The sequence below is a fragment of the Mugil cephalus genome, chromosome 7 (assembly GCF_022458985.1).
Source record: "Mugil cephalus isolate CIBA_MC_2020 chromosome 7, CIBA_Mcephalus_1.1, whole genome shotgun sequence".
NCBI classification, from domain to species: Eukaryota; Metazoa; Chordata; class Actinopteri; order Mugiliformes; family Mugilidae; genus Mugil; species Mugil cephalus.
The window spans coordinates 17,858,763-17,884,854 of NC_061776.1; the positions used below are offsets into that span (position 1 = coordinate 17,858,763).

At 43.2% G+C, this 26,092-nt stretch overlaps 1 protein-coding gene and 1 long non-coding RNA gene across 2 annotated transcripts; one reads left to right on the forward strand and one right to left on the reverse strand.

Moving 5' to 3' along the window:
* The first annotated feature begins 2,336 nt into the window (after positions 1-2,336).
* ccl20a.3 (chemokine (C-C motif) ligand 20a, duplicate 3) lies at positions 2,337-3,510 on the forward strand. The gene is made up of 4 exons (XM_047590141.1): positions 2,337-2,637; positions 2,800-2,908; positions 3,051-3,125; positions 3,225-3,510. The coding sequence occupies exons 1-4, from the start codon at positions 2,565-2,567 to the stop codon at positions 3,271-3,273; spliced, it is 306 nt and encodes a 101-aa protein (XP_047446097.1). The 5' UTR covers positions 2,337-2,564; the 3' UTR covers positions 3,274-3,510.
* Positions 3,511-7,680: 4,170 nt separating this feature from the next.
* Positions 7,681-18,691, reverse strand: LOC125010097. Its single transcript, XR_007113015.1, has 3 exons — positions 18,067-18,691; positions 9,265-9,326; positions 7,681-7,897 (listed from the first exon to the last, which is right to left on the reverse strand). It is a non-coding gene; the product is annotated as an uncharacterized LOC125010097 (long non-coding RNA).
* Positions 18,692-26,092: the final 7,401 nt, after the last annotated feature.

Here is a 26,092-nt window from a genome sequence, read left to right on the forward strand (position 1 = left end):
ACCACAGTGGACCATCTTCTGAAGGTTACTTCCAGCAGAATAATGCACCATGTCACAAAGCTCATACCATCTCAAACTGGTTTCTTGAACATGACACTGAGTTCGCTGTACTCCAACGGCCTCCACAGTCACCAGATCTCAGTCCAGTAGATAGATCACCTTTGGGATGTGGTGGAACAGGAAATTCTCATCATAGATGTGCAGCCGAACAATCTGCAGCAACTGTGTGATGCTATCATGTCAATATGGACTAAAATCTCTGAGGAATGTTTCCAACACCTTGTTGAAAGTATGACACCAAGAATTAAGGCAGTTCTGAAGGCAAAAGGGGGTCCAACCTTTTACTAGGTGTATCTAATAAAGTGAGTGTATATCATGATTAAAAACAGTAAGGTTGAGTGTCTGAGATATTCTTAGTCCAGGTATTTGTACACTTGTATCTTTTATGTCAAACAAACCAAAATAAAACATGGGGCTGTTGGATGAACACTGCCTCTACTGGAGCCCTGTTTTTAAAATGTATTTTAGTCGACATAAAGTTAAAAATCATAACCTGTTCCCGACCCTGTTAGGATCTCGTTCTTTTTAATTCGAGCCAGTTAAAAAAATAAATAAATAAATGAATACACAGACTGTCTTGCGGCAGCAGTATTTTCCTCTACATCACGATTAATCCCTAACCACTACTTTTATCGGTTTTTCCTAGTTATATATATATGAGCATCATGTGGAGGTGGAGCCTAAACCCCAACCACTGAAACTTGAAATGCTCCCATTCTCATGATGAATGTCGGGGAGCAATATAAACACATTTTTCATGACAGACATTTTTGCTTTGTCACTGTCGATAGGCGCAAGTGCTTATTACATAAACTCACATTCCCATACTTACATCACTCCATAGAAAAAAAACTGAATGCGAACGCCTCGTTGCCAAACTTTCACCCAAATGTATACATCGTATATAATGCTCTACTCACTCATTGCACTACTCACTTTCGTGCTACTCATCGCCAGGATGTGTTTCTTTTCTCATTTATTTTATGTTTATATTTATTCCAATTTGTTTATTCTTTGCTAAATAAAAATTGTTATGTCAAATTTCTAGCTGAGCCTTTCCACTCAGTCTTGTGTCGTTGAACCCTGGCTACATTCTACTTAGCGTAGGCCACGGTCAAATATAAAGCAGTTTGTAATCAAATGTTCTCTTGAATGTTGAAATGTTTGAACTTATGTTTGGCCTTTGTTACACAATAAGAATGCATGCGACAGGAAGCAAGATATGTGCAATATAATTCAAGTATAGTTGCGGTTTGGGTGGAAAGTTGATGATGAACAATTTCACTGACATTATTTTAACATGACCTATTTCATTGCTCCAAATACACCATGTTTCCTTTGATGCATGGGTCTTGAGTATATACTACATGTTCCTTTGACCTAAAAAAAAGAACCTCAGTACGACCTCAAAGCAACCCACTCGAAGCGGGGCCACATCAACTCAGCACACGGAGGTCTTCACAGAAACTTCACTGCTCCGTTCACCCTCCGTGAATGGTTTTCCAACTTGCTTCTAAATGTCACCTAAATTTCTTTTAATGAATTATTTTTATATCTTGTCTGCATGGGGAGAGTCATGGAGAGAAGACACACCTTTGAACTGTAATTTCCCAAGTTGAAGTGACGCTTTCTTCTGCGTGAGGTGTGGCGACAAGAGCGACTAAGATTTGTTTCCCCGTGCAATAAACTTTTATCTATGTGATTGATTCGGCCTGTAATTATATGTTAAACATCTTTGTTATAGTTTATATTTCAGTATTTGTAACTGTGAACAATAAACAGATGTAAAACATTTAGTCAGTTGAAAGTGTGGCCACTACTTGGGTTAGGGTTAGGGTTGTTAGGGTGTTACATGGGCAATAATCAACTTTCATTTAAAAATCCCAAACGTTTCACGGATCGATCTTCTCATTTGTGAAGATTTGTTCCTTTTCACGTTTTCCTTTTAAGTACTTTGTATTTTAATCTTTTTGCACAAGTTGGAACTATTGGTTGAACAAAACTTCTATATATGTTGTTATACAGGCAAGAAAACATGCAGTAAACGATCAAGTAAATCTACTAATGTGACTTATATACTATATTTCTTTTAATGCTTAACTTTTAATAAGATGTTTTTTTCCTGTAACAACAACCTCAGTTGTACCTGCAACATATTTTTAGCGACACAACATTTTTACATTCTGGGCGTTTCTCAAACTGATAAAATCTTGTGTACACACACTAATATCACACACATATTTCATCATAGACAATGCCGCTACTGTGCATGTGTCTAAATGTAGGTGTGTGACAGCTGCGAGAGCCATCCCTCCCCCGACTTCCTCTTCTCTTCATCTTATCATTTAGGAAAAAGCAGGGGGTTTTCTGTGTCGGTGTGATGGGCAGGTCAGAGTTATATAAGGCCAGGATTAGCAGTGTGCCACCACAGCCTCTCAGACTCAACCGAGGAGACGAGACAACAGCTCAGAACAGACAGACCACTGCCAACACAGAGCGAAGACATGGTGTCAGTCAAAGTTACATTGATGGCGATCGCGCTCCTTATTCTTTGTCTGCAGGCGACTAACACGTCTGGTATGCACTTGCCCCCACGTCTTTTCTTTCAAATTTTAAATAGTTACTTAGTTTGTTGTTCAATTACAAATATGCAATTCCTATTTCTGGATACTATGGACAGTTCCGTTCTCTCTTTTCCTCTGGCGGTATCTAATAATTGTGTTTTCTCCTTTTTTGCAGCGTATCGTGGATGCTGTCAGAAATACATGAAAGGCAAACTGCCATTTCGCGTTATCCAGGGGTACGCAGTCCAGTCAGTGGGAGAGATGTGTCCCATAAATGCCATCATGTGAGTATCAGTAAAATGGTGTTCTTGATTTTCACACCAGATTAAATAACACATGAGACAGTATTAGTCATTATCACAAGTGCATGGATACTAATTTTAAATTAATTATAATTTAATTCATTTTTTTTTTTTAAATGTATAGTTTCCAAACAAAGAAGGGCAAGACCTGCACTGACCCTGCTCTGGACTGGGTGATGGACTACGTCAACCGTCTCAGGTGAGATTTTTTTACTTTTTTTTTTATCAAACAAAATAACCAACAAATATTGAACTTCTAAAATGGCCAGAGGAGTAACTCAATTGTTTGTCATTGCAGGAACAAGGCGCAGAAGGTTCACATTGAGAGCGCTCAGGCTCAGAAGTAAAGGGGTCAGCTACAGCAAACAGCCTCCTTCTATCGCTGCCCTGCCTGTATTACCAAGTTATCCAGTAACCAAAGCTGTTTCACACTTTAGTTAAATCGCTCATGCTGACGCTGTCAACGATGCAGATATTAGCTCTGTTGAAAGAGCATTGTAAAAAAATATTTTTCTACTTGTGTTTGTGCATATAACGTGTCTTTTTGTATATAAATATTTCAACATAAAAAAAATAAAATTAAAATTCAAAAAGAAATATCACGCTTCCTTGTTCATTTCTTGGTCTCATATGTTCGTGGAACTTAACAACGTGCTACCTGTGGCATGGCGCCACTGTCATACCACTGCTTTATCTGACTTCCTTGTTAAACATTCTCACGCTGAAAACTTCCAGCTCTTTAAATTTATGTGATCGAACCTGAAAAAATAGCTCAGAACAAAGAGCTGAAAGTCATGTGGCATCATCAGGAGGAAGCCTTGGAGTTGTTTTTTTTTAAAGCAGAACAGGTATTTCCACACTGGTACAGTAAATGCTGACATCAGCTGTGGTGGTGAAGTGGAAGGTCTGGTTTAATTTATGGGTCATGATATAATAACTACTGCTGTTGTCACGTGTAACTTCCCTTAGTCCGCATATGTAGCCGCTCTCTACCTGCTATCTGCTAATCTTTCAGACTCTTGTAGTGATTTGCATGTTATTCAAATCCGACCTGATAGTTTGTCTTTGCTCGAAATGGAAGATGCTTTCCACAGTCGAGCGTTGAGCGACATGTAGGAAAAAACCCTGGATTTTTGTCTGGAATTTACACGCACAGTGATGGACGCGGGTCATTGTGGAACGATCAATGGAAAACCTTGGTTTTTAACATTACACAAGCCACATGTTATGGTGTAATGGTGAGAACTGACGAACCAGTAGCAGAGTGTGACAGTAGCATGAGTCTGAAAACAAAGTTATTATTCCGTCTTTATGGGCAGCAGTGTGTGCGCTGCATGTGCTTTAAACCAGCTGGCCTCGTGCAGAAGGGTTCCCTCCGCACATGGACCTGGTTCTGCTCGAGGATCTCAGCTGACTTAATGCTTGCTCTGAGGGTTCACCTTCCTATTATGTTCCGTTCAACACAAGTTTTCTCTCCTAAGAAAACACAGTTAATTTCATCTGTTTGTCATTTGATTCATGCGTTTTATTCAACCTGTTTACACCCATAGTGTTCCTGGTCAGAAATGACTGGTCATTAGAGATGAATGGGTAAGATGGCCACTAGTGTGTAATATAGAGTTCATTGGTGACACTTGCCTAGGGACATTATGAGTGTTAGTCGAATCGAAAACAATAGGAGGGTTAAAGTGTGTCAACACAGTTTTGGATGTTAACAAAGCTATATGAGTGCAATCTCTCTAAAGTTTAATTAAATGATACAAGAGAAAATAATAGTCATTATCAGAAGTGCATAAATATTAATTTAATCTCCTTCCTTTAACAAAAAAAAAAAAAAAAAAAATCCATAGTTTCCAAACAAATAAGGTCAAGACCTGCACTGACCCTGCTCTGGACTGGGTGATGGACTACGTCAACCGTTGCAAGGTGAGATTTTCTTTTAGGAAAACAAAATAACCAACAAATATTCAACTTCTAAAACGGCCGAGGAGTAACTCAGTTGTTACTCAAGTGTCATTGCAGGAACAAGGCACAGAAGGTTCACGTCGAGAGCTCTAAAGCTTAGAAGTAGACGGAAAAAGGGGTCCGCTACAGCAAACAGCCTCCTTCTATCGCTGCCCAGTTATCCAGTAACCAAAGCTGTTTCACACTTTTATTGAAGTGCTCACACTGACACTGTCAACAAAGCAGATATTAGCTCTGTTGAAAGAGCATTGTAAAAATATATGTTTCTATTTACATTTGTGCATATAAAGTGTCTTTTTTGTATATAAATATTTCAACATAAAAAAATTAAAATAAAAAATATCATGCTTCTTTATTGATTTCTTGGTCTCATATTACAATCTCACCAAACGACTGCCTGCATGATGACAGACCTCTGAATAAAAACTTTCTGATGTGTTCGTGGAACTGCTTTATCTGACTTCCTTGATAAACATTCTCACGTTGAAAACTTCCAGCTCTCTAAGGTTGAGTGATCTGAAAGAAACAGCTCAGAACAAAGAGCAGAAAATCCTGTGGCATCATCAGGAGGAAGGCTCAGAGTTGTTTATTTAAAGCAGAACAGGTATTTCCACACTGGTACAGTAAATGCTGACATCAGCTGTGGTGGTGAAGTGGAAGGTCTGGTTTAATTTATGGGTCATGATATAATAACTACTGCTGTTGTCACGTATAACTTACTTCATGTCCACGTATGTAACCGCTCTCTACCTGCTATCTGCTAATCTTTCAGACTCTTGTGGTGATTTGCATGTTATTCAAATCCGACCTGATAGTTTGTCTTTGCTCGAAATGGAAGATGCTTTCCACAGTCGAGCGTTGAGCGACATGTAGGAAAAAACCCTGGATTTTTGTCTGGAATTTACATGCACAGTGATGGACGTGATGGTTCATTGTGGAACAATCAGTGGAAAACCTTGGTTTTTTAACATTACACAAGCTACGTGTTATGGTGTAATGGTGAGAACTGATGAACCAGTAGCAGAGTGTGACAGTAGCACGAGTCTTAAAGATGCAGACTCACCCTGAACAACTGTTCCACATCCTTCTCTGGTCGGTTTATGAATCTATAGTTTACTGAACATCCAATAAGCTTGTCTACCTGTGAATGCTTCAAAAATATATAGAATTTCAATCCATGGTCAATTTGCCAGCTATCACCCGTCATGTATTGTATTTGTATCAAACACTGTTGCCCATAAAGTTTGAATAAAATCAGTTTTACCTCCTCTCAGGAAATGGTAACAATAGGTCAAAGGGATTTGTATATATATATATATGAATAAAAAGAGAAAGTAAATTATTATTCCGTCTTCATGGGCAGCAGTGTGTACGCTGCATGTGATTTAAGCCGACAGGCCCCTCTGCACATGAACCTGGTTCTGCGTCAGGATCTCAGCTGACTGAATGCTTTCTCTGAGGGTTCAAGTAAAATTCACATCGAGTTTAACTTCTCATTTGTAAATAACTGGGTGCATCCAAGAGAAGACAAAAAAAAAATGAATTACTTTCAGGTTTACCAAAAACTTCACAGAGGGAGACAAGTCTTTCCCCAGCAACACACTTTAAATGTGCTCACTCAGCTTTCTCTCTGTCCTACCTCCATGCAGCAGAGAGCAGTGAAGCTTCATATCCTCTGTAAGTGCAGTTTCTTTCTACTTGCTGGTGAGACAGGAAGGCTGTGTTGTTTGTTGCCCTCGGTCTGTAAGAGTGCCTCTCATGTGCCTCTCATGTTTGTATTGACAAGTTAGGTGCAGCTTTTGTTAAATTAAGACAACGTGTGCACTTTTACAGCCTTGATAGAAAATGGCACAGTTAAAATAACACTAGGGGGCATCGTCACGACAGACAAACCAAGTTTGGGCCCCATGAAATATAGAAGAAAGTGGAGACCTCAGACCACTTTCTGACTATTTTGGGACTAGCGGCGACAGCTACATTCTACTTGACAGATTAGAAAAGAGATTATCAACAGAACATGAAAACATGTTTAAACACAATTAAATTATCTACAGCCTATACTTATTAAAACATGACTTGATCTAAGTTATCATTAACTATTTGGCTATTTCATCCTTTGTGATTTATACACTTACTGTTAAACAACCTCAACACTAGGTGGAGGTAATGTCACTTCAAAGTGCTGTGCAAAGTTCCCGTCCATTTCTAAGTGGAACGTTTTTTCACACAGCACGATACTCTTCAGTGCTGATGATTTGACTATTGGGTGCATCTCTGCACTACTTCCTTCACCTTTGACACACGTGCACAGCAGGGCTCGCAAGAGAATTTCAGCCCTCTGAAAAGTCGTGTTCTGCATTTGATTTCAAATGAAAGGGAATCAAGTGAATTCATACTAAAGAAGTGACACTTTTGCCTAAAGGCGTGCATCGTTATCCCGTCCTCTGGCCGTCAGCTGGAGCTGTTGGCGTCCTCGACAAAGCTGAACCGAGTTCTTTTCTCCTGTCGCATGAATCCATCCCAAATTACAGTCCGAAGCCACGCTCACAGCCACTATTACATCACCCCCGCTCTTCTGCATCACTGCACAGAGTGCTTTTCTATGAATAATACAGAGAGACTTGGGAGTGGGGACATGGTCATTGGGCTTGGTTACTAAATGACAGAGGGAGCGCACACGGCTAGGACTGATCGCAGGCCACCAAAAGGATAATCTTAAGTGAATTATCATCGAATATGTGTCAGTCGCTTAATCCGCACAGCAAATCATCACATCAGACACCGACAAATGGGTTGCGATTAAACTTTATTGGGTTAATTGTGGAATCAGTGACAAAAACGAGCAGCACGCGGCGCGATTTTAACGGGACGCTGCAACACGTCGCTACACGTCAGCTATTTGAGCCGCGCGTTTACCGCCCATGAATTACCGACACAGGATGCGGCGTTGGAGGGTCGTTACAGAAGGTTACAATGAGAAATGGCAGCGGTGTGGCCCGTCCCAGACTGTGAAGGGAGACAAGGTTATAGCTTTTTTTTTTTCCCATGAGGGAGCAGACGTTAGTATAGAAGGAAAATAACATATTGCACTCTGAGATCACCAGACAGGTCTTCTATCATTGCATACTTGCAGACACACACACACACACACAGACTGGGGCAGGCAGGAAACCAGACAGTTTCTCATGAAACTCAAACACACATAATGAGATATCCTCAGTCAGAAAGGTGAAAACAATCTTCTTCGTGCATTTCATTATAACCTCGTGCACTTGCAGCAGGAAGGATATTACACGGAATAGACAAAAACCCAGATAATAATTTGGTCTTTCTACCCTTTTTGTTTCTCTTGTCCTCCCTCTCTGCCAATCCGTCTTTCTCGCCAGCACAGACGCGCAGTTAACACAGAGTTAACCGAGCACAGTATATAATTAGACAAACAAAAAAGAGAGGGATGAAACATCTAAAGGAGAGGAGACTCCAAATGATTACACATTCACTCCGCTTCCTTCCCCCTTGCTGCACACATAACCATCAATTAGAGGAGAGGAGAGGAGGATGAGGACAAGCGAGCAGCCAGAAGTCTATTTGTGTCTCTATCTCTCTCTCTCTCTCGCTCTCGCTCTTTCTCTCCTTTCCCTCTAAGAGTCCCACCACCGGGGAGGGAGGAAGAGCGGAGAAAATAGAAGTGAAAAACAAGAAGTATATAAATAAAGAAATCAGAGTGCTTAACATCCGGTCGGCTGATTGGCTGAGACGCGAGTCAGGCAGATCTGGGCCACAGTTGCACTCATTGTTCAGTGAGCTTTTCTACACAGTCCAACCCAGCGACAGCAATGAATGTTGATTGTGACCTTTGGTCTTTGGGTACAGTGGAAACAGAGTGTCACTTTTGTGCGTGTGTGCGTACATTCTCATCTCCGGATTTGCATGCACCCACTTGCCCCTTTGTTCGTTTCTGCTCACTGCTGACGTCGACCAGAGCGAGCCACGGGGCACAGTCAACGGTCGATGGTTTTTATGTGATCCATACCAAACTCACCGACAGCGTTGAATGTTCACCGAGACAGGCGGGACAGCAGCCGTGACCGTGAGCCGGGCTGACAGAGGAGGCAGGGCATAGAGGAGGGAGGACGGACGGACGGGCGGACAGACAAGACAGGCAGACAGGGGAACGGAGTCGAGGGCGTTGCTTAAACTGCGGAGGTCAGGTTGTGCAACAAGGGGATGTAACGACATAAGACAGTGGCAGAATGAGTCCTCTGTCCGCGGGGCAGTGACCGCTCTTGTTATGCCGCGCGCTCAAAGAGCATCACGAAGTGTGTTTAAGCTTTAAACGTGATTTGAGAGGATCTGCTTTATTGCATTACTACCGTCTCATTAAGCAGAGGATCTTGAAGCCTTTCATCTTTCTCATCGTCTTCGGGAACAGCATCTGAAACACAGATGAGGAGGAAGTTATTAGCGCTGATATTCCACAGTACTTTCCAGCAAATGCACACACACACACATATTCCCCATTTCCTTCGGCCTCCTTTCCTCACATTTTTTTAATATATTTTTCTACTATTACGTAGAGGGGCTACATTGGCTGAGGTCACAAATTTGAAAAAACATTTAAAATATTACATTTCCCAGCTCAACAACCCACAGAGCTCATTAGGATTGTCTCCTTCAGTACTGTGAGAGTTTCTCCAATAAAATTCCAATCGCCTCCATTGTTTTGCGGTGGAAGCAAAAATCACAAATACATATATCTCAAAATCTCATCCAAAAACTAAACGGACGTCACGTTTAAATGCCACAAGTGCTGAACGACCTTTTTATTTTGCTACTTTGATATAACGAATGCACTTCTGAAACCCCCACCACCTCTGGCTTGACACCGCTCCTGACATTTCTCTGAACACGACCACCGAACCGCCCTCAAATCTTTCACGCTTCTTACGAACATCTAGTCCGGGGGAACAATGCTGACGTCCTGCTGTGCAGCCAAGCTCTTTAATACCCCATCCATCGGCCGGCCGCAGACTGTGAGCTCCCATTGTCAGAAAACAGGCCCTCGCTTGGAGAACAACCACCGACAGTGTCACCGCACTGCTGCACAGACCGGGGGGGGGGGGGCTGACGTCAGGATGGTAAACGCTGATCTATGGCCATTCATCGGCCCATTTCATCGGCTTAGGGTGCTGATGTCATTGAGCGAACTAGACCCGCATCCATTACTCTGCCGGGGCTGGGAGGCCGACATCAGGCCAGCACGATAGCGCACCGGCTACAATGGATGAGAAACGCGTCGCATTATTGCCGCTATAATTCAGAAAGTCGTAAAGCAGACAATTTGTTTTTTGTCTCGTGAGCACGCTGGATCTTTGAGTTACGGGTTCTCCGGCGACACGCCGCCCTCCATGAATATGCAAACACGCACAAATTATTTTACACAGTCACAGCGAAGAAATATATTAGCCGGTAAATGACATCCGATAACGCAGTCAAATATTTACGATCACTTAGTAAGGATCCATAAACTGCCTCTTGGTTAATCTTAATAGGAGGTATTTCTGCGTCCTTCCCTCTCACGGTTTAACCACAGCAGCTCCAGATAAGAGACTAAATTCACTCGCCATATTACATCTTCCCTACTCCATCACAGTCACAAACACATATACTTACACCTCACCCCGCACCGAAACTTGAAATGAAAAATAGGCAGAGGGTCGGGGCAGAGGAGAAAAGGGGGCTTCGCCATGGCAACCCCTGTGTCAGCCAGCCATTTCTTCTTAATCCCCCCCCCCCAGTTCAATGTCGCGCCCTCTGAGGGACCCCCTCTCTACAGCTGAATATTTCTTTTGTGTTCAGGGACTCTGTGTGCATGTGTGTGTGTGTGTGTGTGTGTGTGTGTGTGTGTGAGAGAGAGAGAGAGAGAGAGAGGGGAAGGGAGGGATCTCAGAGGGGGGAGGGCTTGGGGTTAGAGGGGGGAGATCATAGCTAACCCAGCTTAAATGGGAGGCCAAGCGGCAGGCCGCAGAATCTGAACAGTACACCGGGGTACAAACCAGAAATCAAATCACACACACACACACACACACACACACACACACACACACACACACACACACACACATATACATTTAAACACTATATTGATGGAGGGAGATAATCTTTCGAAATAGCACATAATTGCACCATATGGCAAACAGCCGGCCCTTTCCTCCCAGAGCCTATCAAACCCACAAACCCTGCACTTCATTTTTTTTTTTTTTTTTTAATTTCTGCTCTAAAACTCTCATGGTCTCTCACTCTTGCCTGAGCAGGCCACTCTACATTACTCACAAAAGCGGTTTTGGAGGAGTGGGTGGGGAGAGGCGTCAGCTGCTAGACAAAATAAAAAGGCCTCTATTTGTTCCTGACAATAAACGTCCCCATCTTGGAGCTCCTCCACAGCTGCAGTCGTATAGGCTTTCATTTCTAACTGCAGACTAATAGAGAGCGATGTCTCCTTCCTCGGCTGTAAGCGGATTTAGTGCGCGGGATAAAATTCTGGAGGTTTACAGTCATCTCTCCGCGATGCCACTCCACCGAGAGAGAGAGGACAAAGGGACGTGGCTCACTGCGAATGTGCGCTAATACAGCGAGGTGCTTTGGCAGAGCTGTGCTGTATACCTGACTGAAATGATCTTCACAGAGTTGTAAAAGTCAGCATCGCAATCAGGAGTTGCGTGCGAAGCCTAGAAAAGAAACGGACAAACAGAAAACTGCATGAATGAATTTCATTTTCAGCTGAAGGTTTCCTAATCAGCGGACGATTAATGTCCAGCGCATCCTCCGGAAATCCCAAAACACGCTTCCCTCGGGGGCTGAGGGAAGTGAGCGGGCAGAGGAAGTGCCAGTGGCGTGTCTCTGGGGTGGTCCGATGTGGCCGTGGGTGAGGCTTTAATGTAGCAGCGTGTCCACTCCAGTGTGTACTGTACATTCAGGCGTAATGACTAACAGACCCGCAGTGAGTCTGTAGGGGCCTTACACGCCCGCTCCATGCCTACACATGCATACGCTTCACTTTAATGGCAACTTTTTTTTTTGAAGTGTGCTCTGGCGTTCAGAAGTGAAAAAAAAAAAAAACCTGGACTTTTCATAACGGAGAAAAAATACGACTTTGGGGACCGACATCAATCCCTGTTAGACTAATAATTTCCCCTTGTCACCTGATTATACAAAACAAGCATAAATCAAAGGACAAACCTGGACAATAATTCCAGTCTGCCTGCTGCTTTGTGGCGGACATTTTTCTACCATATGTATAGTCTAAATATATATATATATATTTAGACTTGCCAAACATCTGGCTTGTTATTGTATGCACCATAAGCTAAAGAAAGAAAAGAAAACCAAAAAACTCCAGCCAAAGCTTTCTGACTCACTTTGAACATTTGCAGCCCCGAGAATAAAAGTAAAATACATTTTGCTTTCACTAACCCCCGCTGTAGATTTAATCTATAGATCCCTGAGTCTAAACTGACAGTAGGAAACTATAAACGTGTTCCATGCCAATCGAGTCTATTAAGGAGCAAAGGGCACATTGTAACACAAGGTGCAGAGTCTGTTCAACAAGTGCGAAGACACAGAGCAAAAACAAAAGGCGGTGAGTTAGAGCTCTGGGACTGATTGGCAGGGTGGGGTCACCGGGTGACCCCTGACCTTTTTAACCCCGAGGAATGTTGTCATGCTGGTGCGCGTATTGTTCCAGCCTCCCTGAGGCCAGCCGAGCCGAGCCGAGCGTCAAATGAATGTAAACGCTGAATGTTGCTGAGGGTTTCCTGCCCTCACCCCCTCACCCCAAAAAAAACTCCTCTTTCTTGCCCTAATCCTTTTTTTTCTGCTCTTCAGACTTCAACATACAAAAGGTGTCAACAGGTCTGAGAGGGGACTGTTGTTGTTGGTCTGAAGTGTACATGCGTGCAGAAAGGGCTCCGCTGTGGGTGCCAGGCTGGCTCTCCTCTCCGACCTAAATGACCGAGGAAGATGCAATAAAAGGCGTCTAAGAAAAACTGCACCGCAAAAAAAAAAAAAAAAGGCCCTTTCGCACGATCAGTCATCAAATAAACCAGTTTTCTTTATTGGTCCACCGTCCAGATCTAAGAGATCTGTGTATCTTCAGGCAGTCTGAGAGTCTGGCTCTGGAGGAAGTCACCAGCAGTATAAGGAATCTGACAGATGAGAGGGCCAGACAGACAATTACTGGCCAGGTATGTCCTTTATACCCACCTAGGGCTGGTCAGAGGAAATGGAGGAATTTATGATGTCATAAAAAAGTGCCAGAAGAGAGGTGCCTGAGAACAGGTTGTCTCAGGAGCTGGAGCCATAAAAGACTCCTGCGGCTTCCGCTCCCTCCCCCTGGCTACCACCCGAGATGATAACACTGGGCCTGAGCAGCGGCGGGTTAGAGGAGACAGATATCCTGCATCCGTTTACTCATAGTGCGCATCGATACTGTTTCAGCATATTTTAAGAGTACATATCAATTTTTTAGTGGAAAAGATGCAAGTTTATTTGAAAGTTTCTTTAAAATTAATGTTAACGCTACCAAGGTATATTTTACTGTATTTTACTACATATGTGCTTTTATTTTTTTCAATTTTTGCGAAAAATGAATTAGTTTTTACTAACATACATATAAGCAAGCCTTTTAAGAATTAATCATAACCTTTTGTCCTAATACTGAAAATAAACCTAAAACACTATGACTACGTCACATTTAATGAATGACTTACATAACCTTAATTTTCAACCGCAGATTTACAGTTTAAACCGCACCGCATCCAAACCCCAACATAGGAAATGTCTTTAACAAGAGAGGCGCCATCTGTCAGCTCAGACTGAGCAGGTGTAAGGAGGGGAAAGCTCAAAAACAGGCTATGCAGACATGAAGGACACCTCTCTTCCTCTTTACGCGCACACACAAACTCACATCTACACGCGCGGCACCGCTCTTCCTGCAACAAAAACAAAAAAAAAACAAAAAAAGAAGAAGATAGAGACACAATCTCACAGTTTCGGTGCTTGTTGAAAAAAAAGGGAAGAGAGAAGGTGGTTATTTGCTCTACAGCCTCGCTAAGGAGGTTTCCCATTGTAAAAAGGAGTGGCTGCACAGCCCCGTTTCCTTTCATCCCTCTCCTTCAGGCACGCTGCCTTTGTCTCACGGGGGACAGAACAACCAGACTCCCGGATACGCTACGGTGGTCAAATACCTGGGAACTACCACGGGCCTGGTGGGAAAAACAACAAGAAGAGGAGGAGGAGGAGGAGGAGAAGGAAGAGGAGGAGGAGGAGGAGGAGGAAGAGAGAGACGGACGGAGGGGGGGGGCGATAAGGTGTGAGTGTTAATCTGAAGTATGGCAAGACTGACCAGCTACAAAAGAATAGCCAGTTAAATACAACCCATTATTAAATCCATGCAGGAAGGAGGAGGAACTTGTACAACGAGTTAAAGAGCTAAGCACCTGGTACCAAAATGAGGAAAAACAACATTAAACTTAATGAGGTAAAAAAAAACAAAAACATTTCTTTCCGTTTTCGCTCAGTGCTCCTTTAACCTTATTGAAAGGTAGCAACTGTACGTGTGCAACTAAGAGCTCTGAGGTTAAAGACGGCCGCCCTATTTTTTTTCTTCCCCCCCTCCTTCCAATTCTACACTTTCCTGCCAGCTCAGCAGAATGAAGGCAGTTCCTGTATACGAGGTGCTGTATGGGGGTGAGGTGAGTTTAAGTCCTGTCCCAAACCCGACGGCAGCCGCCTGAATGTAAAGCTTTACGTTCCAGTCCGCACGGCCTGCCTCGGCAACTAGACCTCACTGTCAAACCTCATAAAGCAGCGGAGTTGCCTTTAAAGCCAGCAGCACAGATAAGGCAAAACACGGAGGGAAATAAGAATGCGGCCCATTCATGAAACTGTAGAGAAAAGAGTGAAAAGCTCTCGACAAAAGCTCTTTAGCTCAAACTCTCATGGCTTGCCTCCAGTCCGCTGAATAAGGAAATATACTTTGGGACAAATTGCAGCGGGGAAACATAAGAAAGTGAAAATGCCACTGAGGAATTGTTAAGACCATAATCCTCTCTTCTAATTTCTAGTTTTTGCTTAGCTGTCGAGAGGGAGGCGAGGACCCACAAGTTTATTTTCAGATAGTCCACAAAGAATGCCTGTCATTTCCTGGCGTTCCCCACTTCCATATGAAAGCCCCCTTTCCTTTAGGAACAATGGGAAAGATTCCAAAATTTCCATGGGGATTTTCTTGCACATTGATACAATGGAGAGCACGTTGTGACAGAATCGACAAGGTCGGGACTAGTTTGTGTCTTACCACGCGTTATTATCGGGACACAACAGCAGTGAAATCGAGCGGCTTTATTCGACAATTCACTGGACTAGTTTCATCTTTAACATCTGTGTTGCTATTTTTTTTTTTTTTAGTTTAGGAGAATGTCTGATTTTTTTTTCCTGATTTCTTAATCAGTGTTTTCTCCTCTATAACCTGTAACACACACACACACACACAGTCACACACAGTGACACACAAGCTGTGACAGTTACTTAATTAACTGCAAAAGTGCATTTGGTCCTGAAGTGGAAAGAGTTCAAATGTCATGTGATCCTGAACGGGCCAATAGGCTCTTGAAAGTCACCTGGCTTGACCCAAGCAGACCTGAGCCCTTGGCTAGACTAGGGGTCAGAGGTCGTCCACCCATCTAGAAGCCTGGGGCGCGGTGCAGGGGTCTCCATTACCTAACCTTTCCAATTTTCTCCTGTGTGCGTTTGCACCAAAACCATCGCGCACACACAGGGAAGCACAAACACACATTAGGAACACAGGTTCCTGTTGATATGAACTCATTCAAGCCTGAACTTGCTCCACCTGAAGTGCATGTGCACGGTGTAAATGCTGATGCTAAACTGCTGTGATGGGATTTGCTGATGTGGGCCCATGTGCAAGAAATAATTAATTAAAGCATTTGAAAATTGTGTTTTAATTGAAAAGAATGATGATGATGATGATGATGATGATGATGATGATGATGATGATGATGTGAGAAGCTAGATGGGGCTCCCTGATGCTAACATTACATTTCCACTGACGAAGACAAATGGTAGCGGCATTAGTTTTTAATTTGAGTTGTTCTGTGGATTCGGTCGTGAGAGCGATGCCCTGTAATGGAGGAACAACAGCGTTCTGTGGCTGAGAGCCCCTCCACTGTGATAGCAGGTTGCTCCTCGACATAATTGCAGGGTGCAGCTGATGAAACTCATCATAAGTGATAATGAGCTACACAGGAATGATGATCATAGTTCCAGCAGGGGATAAGATAAGCCAGCATCCACCCACCCCTCGGCCCACATCACAGTAGCGGTAAGACATCGGCTTTGCTCTGTTCACTCATCCCGCCCCGATAACTCTCTGAGAGCGGCTCCAAACCGAATTAAACAGATATGCTCTCGGATATTTGCTGCTCTTTAATGTGAAGGAGCAGGAGGTTACTGGGGGGGGGTTGTTTTCTTCACGAGGCACAATGCTAAAGTGAATTACGTGTAACTGGGCCCTGAGAGGGACGGAAGTGAGGCCATCACAGCTGATCACATCAGCATCAATCAGGGCCTCCTCATTCACTACACAGCGAGAGACAAATACAGATATTTCCACTAATTTGGATGACACGTGTTGGCAGGATCAGCTAAATGGCTGCGAGGACTGTTTTTTTTTCTTATCCATTCATTTACTTTTTTCATTACACTCTGTGTGCAATCCAGTGTAATGTATTGCTGCACTAAGCATCTAGAGCCACTATATCCAGATGGCAGAAGAATTTACGGAGGCTGCCTCATTAACCTTAAGGCATATTAGTGCTTGGCACAACACGTCCTCTAAAGTCTCCTTAGAAAAAAAAAAGCGAGTCTCAGCTGCATTAAACTACCTGGAGGGTCAAAGCTGAGTGGCACACTAGGCCTAACTGAGTGTGCAATGCTCACGGTGAAGTGTGTATATCTGGTCAGCGTGTGTCCTCTCAGAGTGCCCACCCTGAAAATGGCAGTCTGTCATTTTTTTTTTTTTTTTTTGCCATGTGCCTAAAGCCCAAAATCCAGGAGGAAGTCAGATGCGCAAAGACTGTTTCCGAGCGCTCAGGATGCGCAAAGCCACGCTCATTGTCTTCTCGCACGATTCCAGTTCGTACCTGCATTTGAGTAACAAGCAATAAGAGTAGTAAGACACAACGCGTGCGCTATGTGACACCTCCTCGCGAAAATATAAATAATTGCACCAGTTTGCTCCTGCTTCTTTGCTGGCTACCTTACGCACCCATCCACACAGACGGATCATGAGTCACGGCTTGACGAGAGACGGGGTGGCGGCTCTGACTGATCGCTGTCTGTTGTCTGCTCTTCAGGTGTCTCACTCGGATTCTTAAGTGCAGGGGGGGCTGTGGTAATGTCGATATAATGACAGATGGTCCGCACAAAGCCGGTGCGCATTGTTCAGCGAAAAAAAAAAAATAATAATAATAGCCACCATTATCGCCGACTTTCAGGCCCAGTACGAGGGACAGGGGGACTGTCTGCTGAGTGAAATGAATCAAACTTATAAGGTTTTGGAGCCTCCTAACTGGGTTCCTTTGGGCTCCTCGAGGTGTTTAAGCAGATCGTTCAAACTTTCCAAGGAAAGAGCACAGCATTTATCTGTACACTGTGTACCATCAATAGGAACGCGCTAGAAAAGTAAAAACTGTGCGTAAAAAGGGTCTCTACGTTGCTCACACAAATCGGAAACCACGTATTTTACAGCCCCTCAAGTCACAGGGATGCCCTTACTGAATGACTGGCATATAAAAAAATAAATAAAAATAATAAATAATAAAAAAAATCACATGCGCTGATTTCGGAGACGCGGAGCCGCCTGATCCGTGCAGGGCGCAAACCCCAGACCCCATCACACATCGCCACAGTTTCACATTCAATCCATGTGCACAGTCATCCGAGCAATCCAACAGTCTTTTTTTCAAAATGAATGAACAAATAAATAAATAATCGTTTAAAATCACCATCCCCTTGTCAGTTTGCGAAGACTCTACCGGATTAAACAAAAACGCCGCCTCTCTATTCAGGTTATGCATTTCACATGATGCCATACTTACAAGATTTCCCTTCACCCTGCTCGTGAAAAAGAAAAAGGAGGGGGGAAAAAAAGCAGGATACACTGTCCTGCCGAGGTGGACCGACTCTTCGGGGGCTGCTGAGTATCTTCACTCCCATCACCTCCATCCGCGAGCAACTCCACACCGACTGAGCGCCTGTCCCTCCGATCCACCGATTACGTCTGCGTGAGGGGCAGAAGGGAGGGCATCCGGTTTACAGGGATCACTGGGAGGATGGGGATTGGCTCGGAGGAGATAGCTTGATAAAATGCGCCCCCTCCATTGGACGCCCCTGCGGCAGGGGGATGGAAAGGGAGGGGCCGTCGTGTATTATTCAGGAGAAACCGGGTGGGGAGGAGAGGAGGAAGATACTCAGGGCAAAGCTGCATATGCAGACAATGCCCTGTGTCTCAGAAATTTCATTGGTGGATTTACACAGCACAGTTTATGGCTTCCGATAATCCCTTCATATGGACTAACAGTCAAATTGAAGCACTTATACTCAAGTCTGTGGTGGCTATTAGTGTTTGTAATGACCTCTGTGCACTTAATGTAGGCACTGGACTCAATGTAATAACCCCATAATGGCAATTTCCTTTAGGAAAAATGATGTGTAGAAAAAATGCTTAAACTCACGCCATTACAAGGACAGTGTGTTTTTCTTTGTGGCGTTTTCCGTCTGTGTCTGTACTATTTTGAGATTTAAAAAAAAAAAAAAAAAAAAAAAAAAAAAAAAATTCTGGGCTATTAGATGGAAGGAAATGCCTATAAATAAATCAAACAATTTTGCAACATCAAACCCCAAGACAGTGTGACTTTCTCTCTGTGTGTGTACGTGTGTGCTGTATGTAGGCTACCAGAAAGCTGGAACTGCAGAATTTTCCACACAGGACTAGAGGAGGAAATGGTGCATGGATAATTCTCTCTTCAGATCCTCTGGTACTTGCTCTGAGAGTACTCGGCTGAATCAATACTGCTCAAAGCTTTCTCATGTTCCCCCTTCTCACATGAGTGCTGAGGCAGTGGAGTCCGAGGCGATCCATTTGAGGTGTGTTCAAGAGATGATACTTGAAAACTCCACCGGCCGGTTTGTATAGGGGTATTTACATTATTAAATCACCCTTGACCCAGAGGCCCCCTGAATACACTTAGATTCACATCCATAATACAGACAGTGAGATGTTAACCTGCATACTGAGCCGGTGTGAGCAGACAGAGAAATCCTAATAACCACAGCGGGGGCTCTTCTCTGATCGGTAGCCATGGTGATTGAACACATTTCTCCACACAGCAGAAAAGGGGTCTGTCTGCGCCGCACCACACAGGCCTTTATTAGGCCCAGACCCTCGGACTGGAAGGAAGGAAGCACCAATTGGAGGATCACTCCCATTTCATTGTGACTCTACAATTTTACGACAGCCAAGAGGCCGTCGACCACAAATTAGCTCTTTTTTGGAAGACTCTTGTCTCCGTTAAACCGATAAAATGGCGTGCTCGAACTCAAACAAAGCCGCACATCATCTGATTATTGTGTGAATTTGAAGGCTGATTTGCATAACTGGTGGGAATGATGATGCTCTCAGAAGTGCCGCACCTAGATTTATTCACCATTCAGTCTAATTTCAAACATCCAAATGAGAGCAACAGCCTTGGCTTGATTTCCTTTAAGCTCCTAATCTCTCTTTCCTCTTAATTTAGCGGCAGCTTCAATCACAGCTCTTTCACAAATCTCGCCGTGTGGGTGTTCATGTGTGGCGCTGCTATCATGTGCAATCCTTCCGTATTTGGTGCAATTCATGTTTTCTTCTCGACTCAGCGGTCATATGCTTTTTCAGGGGTTTAGGGAATTTGTCATGACTTTATGATAAGATAAATCATTGTGAAGCTATTAACAAAAACAAACAAACAAACAAACAAAAACATGTGTGGTGTTTCATCCAATGAACCACTTACCTTCTGGAAGAGACGATCCATTGACTAGAAACTTATTTTTGTTATTAGAAAAAAACAGTTTGGCTTAGACTACTGACATGTACACTAATTAATACAACACTACTGGAAAGGAGCTGATTTTTTATTTTTTTTTGACTTTATTGTATCACGTTTCAGACTAAATTATTGTCTTTACTAATTCATTTAGCAGCAACAACAGTGTCAGGTTATTTTCAAGATTTAAGGTTTTAACCGCTTAATTACATTCAGTCTAATGACGAAGTTGTACTTGTTATTTCTTTCAGTTTACTCTGATTAAATGATCCCTGTGGTAGTCTCAAGTTCGTAAGTGAAAATGACTGGTAACGTCTGAGTTCATGCTGTTGACATTGTTCAATGGTGGCGGTGCTCCACAACTGCATAAAGCCACATTAGAGTTTCTCCAATATGTCGCATGAAAATCCTATTATTTCCAACAGCCTCATTCTGTCATTATGTCTACTCGCGTCATGGGCTTTTAACAGTTACAAAAAAAAAACAACATTTTATAGGTTACAATTTCAAAACATGCTGACAATTCTTCCCGCTCTCTGGGTGGAGCCTGCTCCTCATTTTATGTCACACACCAAAGCAGCAGTGCTTTTTGGAAGAGGCACGGCCTTCCCAGCTCTGTTTGTGATACAGAAAAACAATTTGTCGAAACATTAAGTGACTTAAAGCTACCATGTTGGAGTTTTGACCTTCACTGGGACACATTGGGATACATAGCAATATATTACACAAGCATAAAGTGTTGTTATCACTAGTTTCCACTTAAATGTAGCAAAGAAACTCCACAATGGCAAGTAAGTAGAAGTATGCGCAGGCTAAACATGACATAAACCATTCACTAGTTAAAATACACAAAAAACAACTTTGCTCATGTTTTTAATGAGGAAGGAAATTAATTAATTAAATGCAATGGTTCAAGAATTTTCCTTTTTCCTTTATACTTCACTATAACAGTAGATATTAATTATTCATTCACTGATTCCCGAACATTTCTCTTTCATCGACTATTTATGTAGTTTATTGTTGCCTCTTTTACGATGATCTGAGTAGTTCTTTTACCACTGGTACAACAAATGAACTCCATTCAAAGGGAACATCCATAACCCAAATGTTATGTCTGATTTTTTAATGAACGTCTCGGTAAATACTTTATAAACCTTTATTAAACCCATTTGTAACAAGTTAAAAACTCATACATTATATAACTGCTCCACCGCTTTGGATAATTGAATCTTCTGCAAATTAGTCGAATGAAAACCCAAAAGTGTTTTGGTGAGTCTTAAAATATGTCTGTCTGCTTAGTTTCTGCGTTAAGTTGGCATTTTGGGGACAGGGCTCATTTGCAGCCGTGCCTGTGTAAGTCAGTCTGATTTGCGTGTTTACTCTTATGTCCATGTGTGATCCAGACGCAAGCCGGCGCTGGACTCAACACAAATGAAAAGCGTCCAATGTGTAACTGTTGATTTCCATGACAACGTATTAAGCTGAGGCTTAAAACCGTGGTCGTACCATACTGTGCCTAGTAAGAGTGACATCTCCAACTGCTTCAGTAATGAGCTGTCTAACATGCTGTCATCCTCTACAGATGGAGAACATACAGTGGGGCCCTCAACACTTTAGATAATTATGCAGTCAGAAACATTATGAATATTTTAGCATTTTGGAGGAACTTCAGTTAAGTGACTCTCGCGTCTGAATATGAGCGCGTGTTAGCGTAGCTTAACACGAAGCTCGCTATAGAAAGGAATGATGTGACCTCCACAAGTAACTGCTGAACAAATCAGTGTAAAAAAAAGATCATTGTCCAACAGCTTTTGCTACCTTTAGACCGAGCTGTTGGTCAATGATGACAGCCTCTACAATACGCTAAGCTAGACGACTTCCAGCATTAGCTTTAGATTCACTGAAAAGACACGACAGTGGCGTCAATTCTGATTAAAGTAGGAAAACAAATTCCTCACTGAAATTCCTTTAAAGTTTTAGCGAGTTACGTAACAGGTCCCTCTTGGTAGCCAACATGCGGTTCCTTTCCATAATTTGGAAATCGGGCTATCAACTGTTTTGAAGGAGAACAGGGAATATTAGCAAAAAACAATATCTGCGAGCAGCTATAAACTGTGGATTATCATTAGACACACACAGGTTTTGTTTACTTGATGGGTCAGAAAATCTTCGCATAACTCTTCTCATACAGCTAATTGTGCACCACAGTGTGAGGCGCCTTATCTCACACCGTCGACAGTACGGTACGGTCCCCAGTAACTCTGGACCACCTCCACCAGCCCCACGTACAGATCTGCCATCGCGGACGCCTCCTGATGGGTCTCATTCTTGCTCGATGCCAGGAGCGAGTTCTCCATCTCAATTAATCACTGAGTTTCTAATGGAATGCTTCCCTTCAGGATGAGGCCCATCACAGAGGGGGCTGCAGTCAGTGCTGTCGGTGAAGCTGCTCTGATTGCCTGAATACACTCCCAGCTTTGGAGTCACTGCAGATGTCTGCTAATTGTGGTGATTATGGCGAACGGAGGGGGGTAGGAATATGTAATGAATTTCCCATTGCTTTCATGCCTCACATCCTTTGGTTCTGTGCATCTGCTATAAAAGCAGAGCATCCGCAGGGTTTGGAGACGGACAAAAGTGCCATGGTGGATCACGCAAAGGCTTTTTGGATGGGCAGTCATTCTAACACCAAGTGCAGCCAGATTGGGGCCATTTATTCTTTTAGTTCTGTTTATTGCTGATACAATGCGGGTTTCCTCTCCTCTCCTCTCACTTCCTTTCACCTCTGCTTTGGGAGCCTGACTTTAATCTTCTTTTTTATTGGTCAGAATTAGATACATCAATTTGACCATAGATCTAAATAATAAACAATAAATGAAGGGGGCTGGCTTGGCTTAGCTTAGCATTATCACTGGAAATAGGGGAAGCATTACGGCAGCCCAAAGGTGATAGAAATCAGAATGGCAGCTCCTCTAAGAATCGTGAATGAAAAACAAATATACATATTAATCAGCTGAGAATCAGAAAAGATACAAACCACAGATGACACCATAGACCACCACGTAGCACCTATATCAGAAATAGGTGAAATTTCAAATCCAATACAAAATAGTGCCAGAATACATTTGTATTGGAGAAATAAAAGTGATGGTTGTGCTAATTTCAAAGCCACATGTAAATGAGTCGCTGAGAATAGAGCGGATTATACTTGCAAACTGAATTTCTGCACATTTTGCTCTTTATAGTTATCAAGGGGCTCCGGACATGCTACCCTGGACATTGAACTGGAACAAATCATATTCATACATTTAGCATATTAATGAAGCTAAATATCAGACATTCTCTCCCCCTCTGTTGCAAATGCAAACATGCCTGATTTACTGTGGATGTGCTTTTTTGCGAGGCAAGAGTTAGCTAATTCCTCCGGGGCGAGTGCCCTTCCTGTCACACTGATCAAAGACTTTCTCTTGATATGAGCATAAACTGCTCCGTGCCCCATCGCCGCCAATGTCTGTGCATGCGTGCGAGTTTTGTGCGTGCGTCCGTGGATTTCTATGCGTGTGTGTGAATGTGAGGTGAGGTGGGAGCGTTGTATGTGTGTGTGTGTGTGTGTGTGTGTGTGTGTACATCCATCCCCCCATCACCAGAGGCTGTATTATGCATTGTTGTTGGCGTGGCCTACATGCTCACCCAAGCATGGTCCAGTGTGGTACAGTACACACGTCTTCCCATCCCCACTGCTCTCCCCTGTCGTGTCCGCGGGCCCGCTTCATTTACTTTTGCTCCTGAATTAATGCTAGTTAACTGTCACATTAACTCAGATCTGTTGACCCGCTATGTCAACAACATAAACTTGCCTCAGTATGTGATAGTTTAGGTTGTTTTTTCGCTTTGATGCGCAGAGGCACGCATGAATGTATGTAGGCCACTTAAAGCTGCAGCCATCCACACATAATCTCTATCTTATCTGAACAAAATATATTGTTGCATAAGCCTCTGAAGCTTTGTGTTTCCTCAGCCAGACTTTGGAGAATGCAGAAAAATGGGAAACTTCTTTGCAGGGTGCAGCGGCGGGGGCAGTGCAGGTGTCTCTTTCAGTGCGTCCAAAGGGGCCAAACTGTGGGTGTGGACGCTCGGCTGAATGAGTGCACGGCCCCGCGTCTGCCTATGCCTTCACATGTACATGTGTGTGGAGCGTATATTTGCCTGCCAGAAGCGAGTGTGTTAAATTCTCTTAGCATGTGTGACGAATCATGTGGCTGAGAAAAGAACAGTGCATTGCGTGGCCTCTCCTGGCCTCTCGCAAACTGAATTCTAAAGAGCCTATCGATCTGTCAGGGTCTCACTTTGTCTTTCGCTCCGCCGCTATCTCGCTATCTTATCTATCTGGCTTTGCGTCCCCCTGTCTGTGTCGTCCTCTGTGCTTCTCTTTGTATCGTCGTCTCTTTCCCGTTCGTTTTGAATAGACCCGATGTAGAATGTGTGAGATAGATGCAGCAAGTGGGTGAGACAGATAAAAAGGAGAGAGAGCATCCCCCACTCATATGTCTTTCATCCTAATCCTTAGTCTCTGTCCAAGAAAGGGCCTCCTTTTCACTTGTCTGCCCTAAAGCCTCTTATATGTGACCCCTCTGTGTCTCCCTCAGGGCTCTCTCCCACGGCCAGAAACACTACACAAACACACATCTGTGCATTTTAGCTTATGGTCATAAACCACATAAGGAGAGGGTTGCATGTGTTTGTGTTCAGACAAAAAAAAAAAAAAACACATAATGTATTTACCCTGAAAAAAAAAACGAGGAGAGGTCAGAACGTGTTTGTTCCAAACGCTGTTAGAGGAGCTGCGCCACGCCAGGATTTGCAGAACTGACATAACCTCTTACTAGATGCTTTGCCCGAAGGTGAAAGCAAATTTACCGCCAGGCTGACTAACACAGCTGCTGGGAGAACGTGTCTCTCGTTAAAAGAATTGTCCTCAATAAAGATGGACGTTTGGCAGCACGTTATGTAACTGGCTGAGGATGATCCCGAGGCTGTGTGGGCGTTGGATTTTTTTTTTTTGGATGTGTGTTTGGGGTAGAATTTCCGTGCAACTGTGAAGCATGTGTGTGTGAAGGACGTATACAAGGGCCTTTACGGTGTGAGAATGTTAATAAGAGTATATATGTATGGATATATGTGTGTAGCCTGGCCTGATAGCATGAAAATATCCAGGGTGGGGAGAGGGGTCTGAGATTTATTTCCTTTTCGTCTTTTTCAGGACTCAAATCGTGCAGTTTATATGAATTATACACTTCAATTAAAACCTCAGTATAACAAAGAAATAATAATAACAGCCCTCAAGTATTTTTAGGTGCATTATTAATGCAAAAGAAATGGTCATTTACTTCACTTTACTTTACATTTATTTTATTATACTATACTATTATAATGCAAATGTTATTTTCCGGACAGCAAAGGTGAAATTGAGTCAGTACAGAGTTGAAGTCCACAGACACAGTTTTCTCAAAACAACTCAGTTAGATGCCTTCCTTCCCCACAACGGACCGAAAACATGACGTGGGCAGCATTTTAAAAAGGTTCAGATTCGATAAGGGGATTCAGATTCAGTGAAACGTAGTGAAACCTCATGCCTGGTCATATAACAAATACAACCTGAGTCTCATCGCATCCGTTTATGTTAAGTATATTTTATATATATCAAGATACGAACAAAAAAAGCCACAGTCACCCTCTAATAATTTTACCAGCGTCCCTTACATGGTTCGGGGTTCTCTCGACTACAGACAGGTTCAAGCTTAAAACAACAGCGCTGCGGTCTCGGTGGCATGTGCTCTACGGCTCAGCTGAACGCTGAAACTTCATTCTGTGAAGGAGCATACGTGCCGCCCTCACAATAGTCATATTTAAAGGGGGGAATATGAGCCACACTTCCTATGGAGTTACAGTAACCCTTCAGAAGTGGTCGTACAGTCAACATGTCACGGTGCACTCGGCAGTCAGAACAGAGAGGCTCTCTGTCTGCACTGCATTCAGGGAT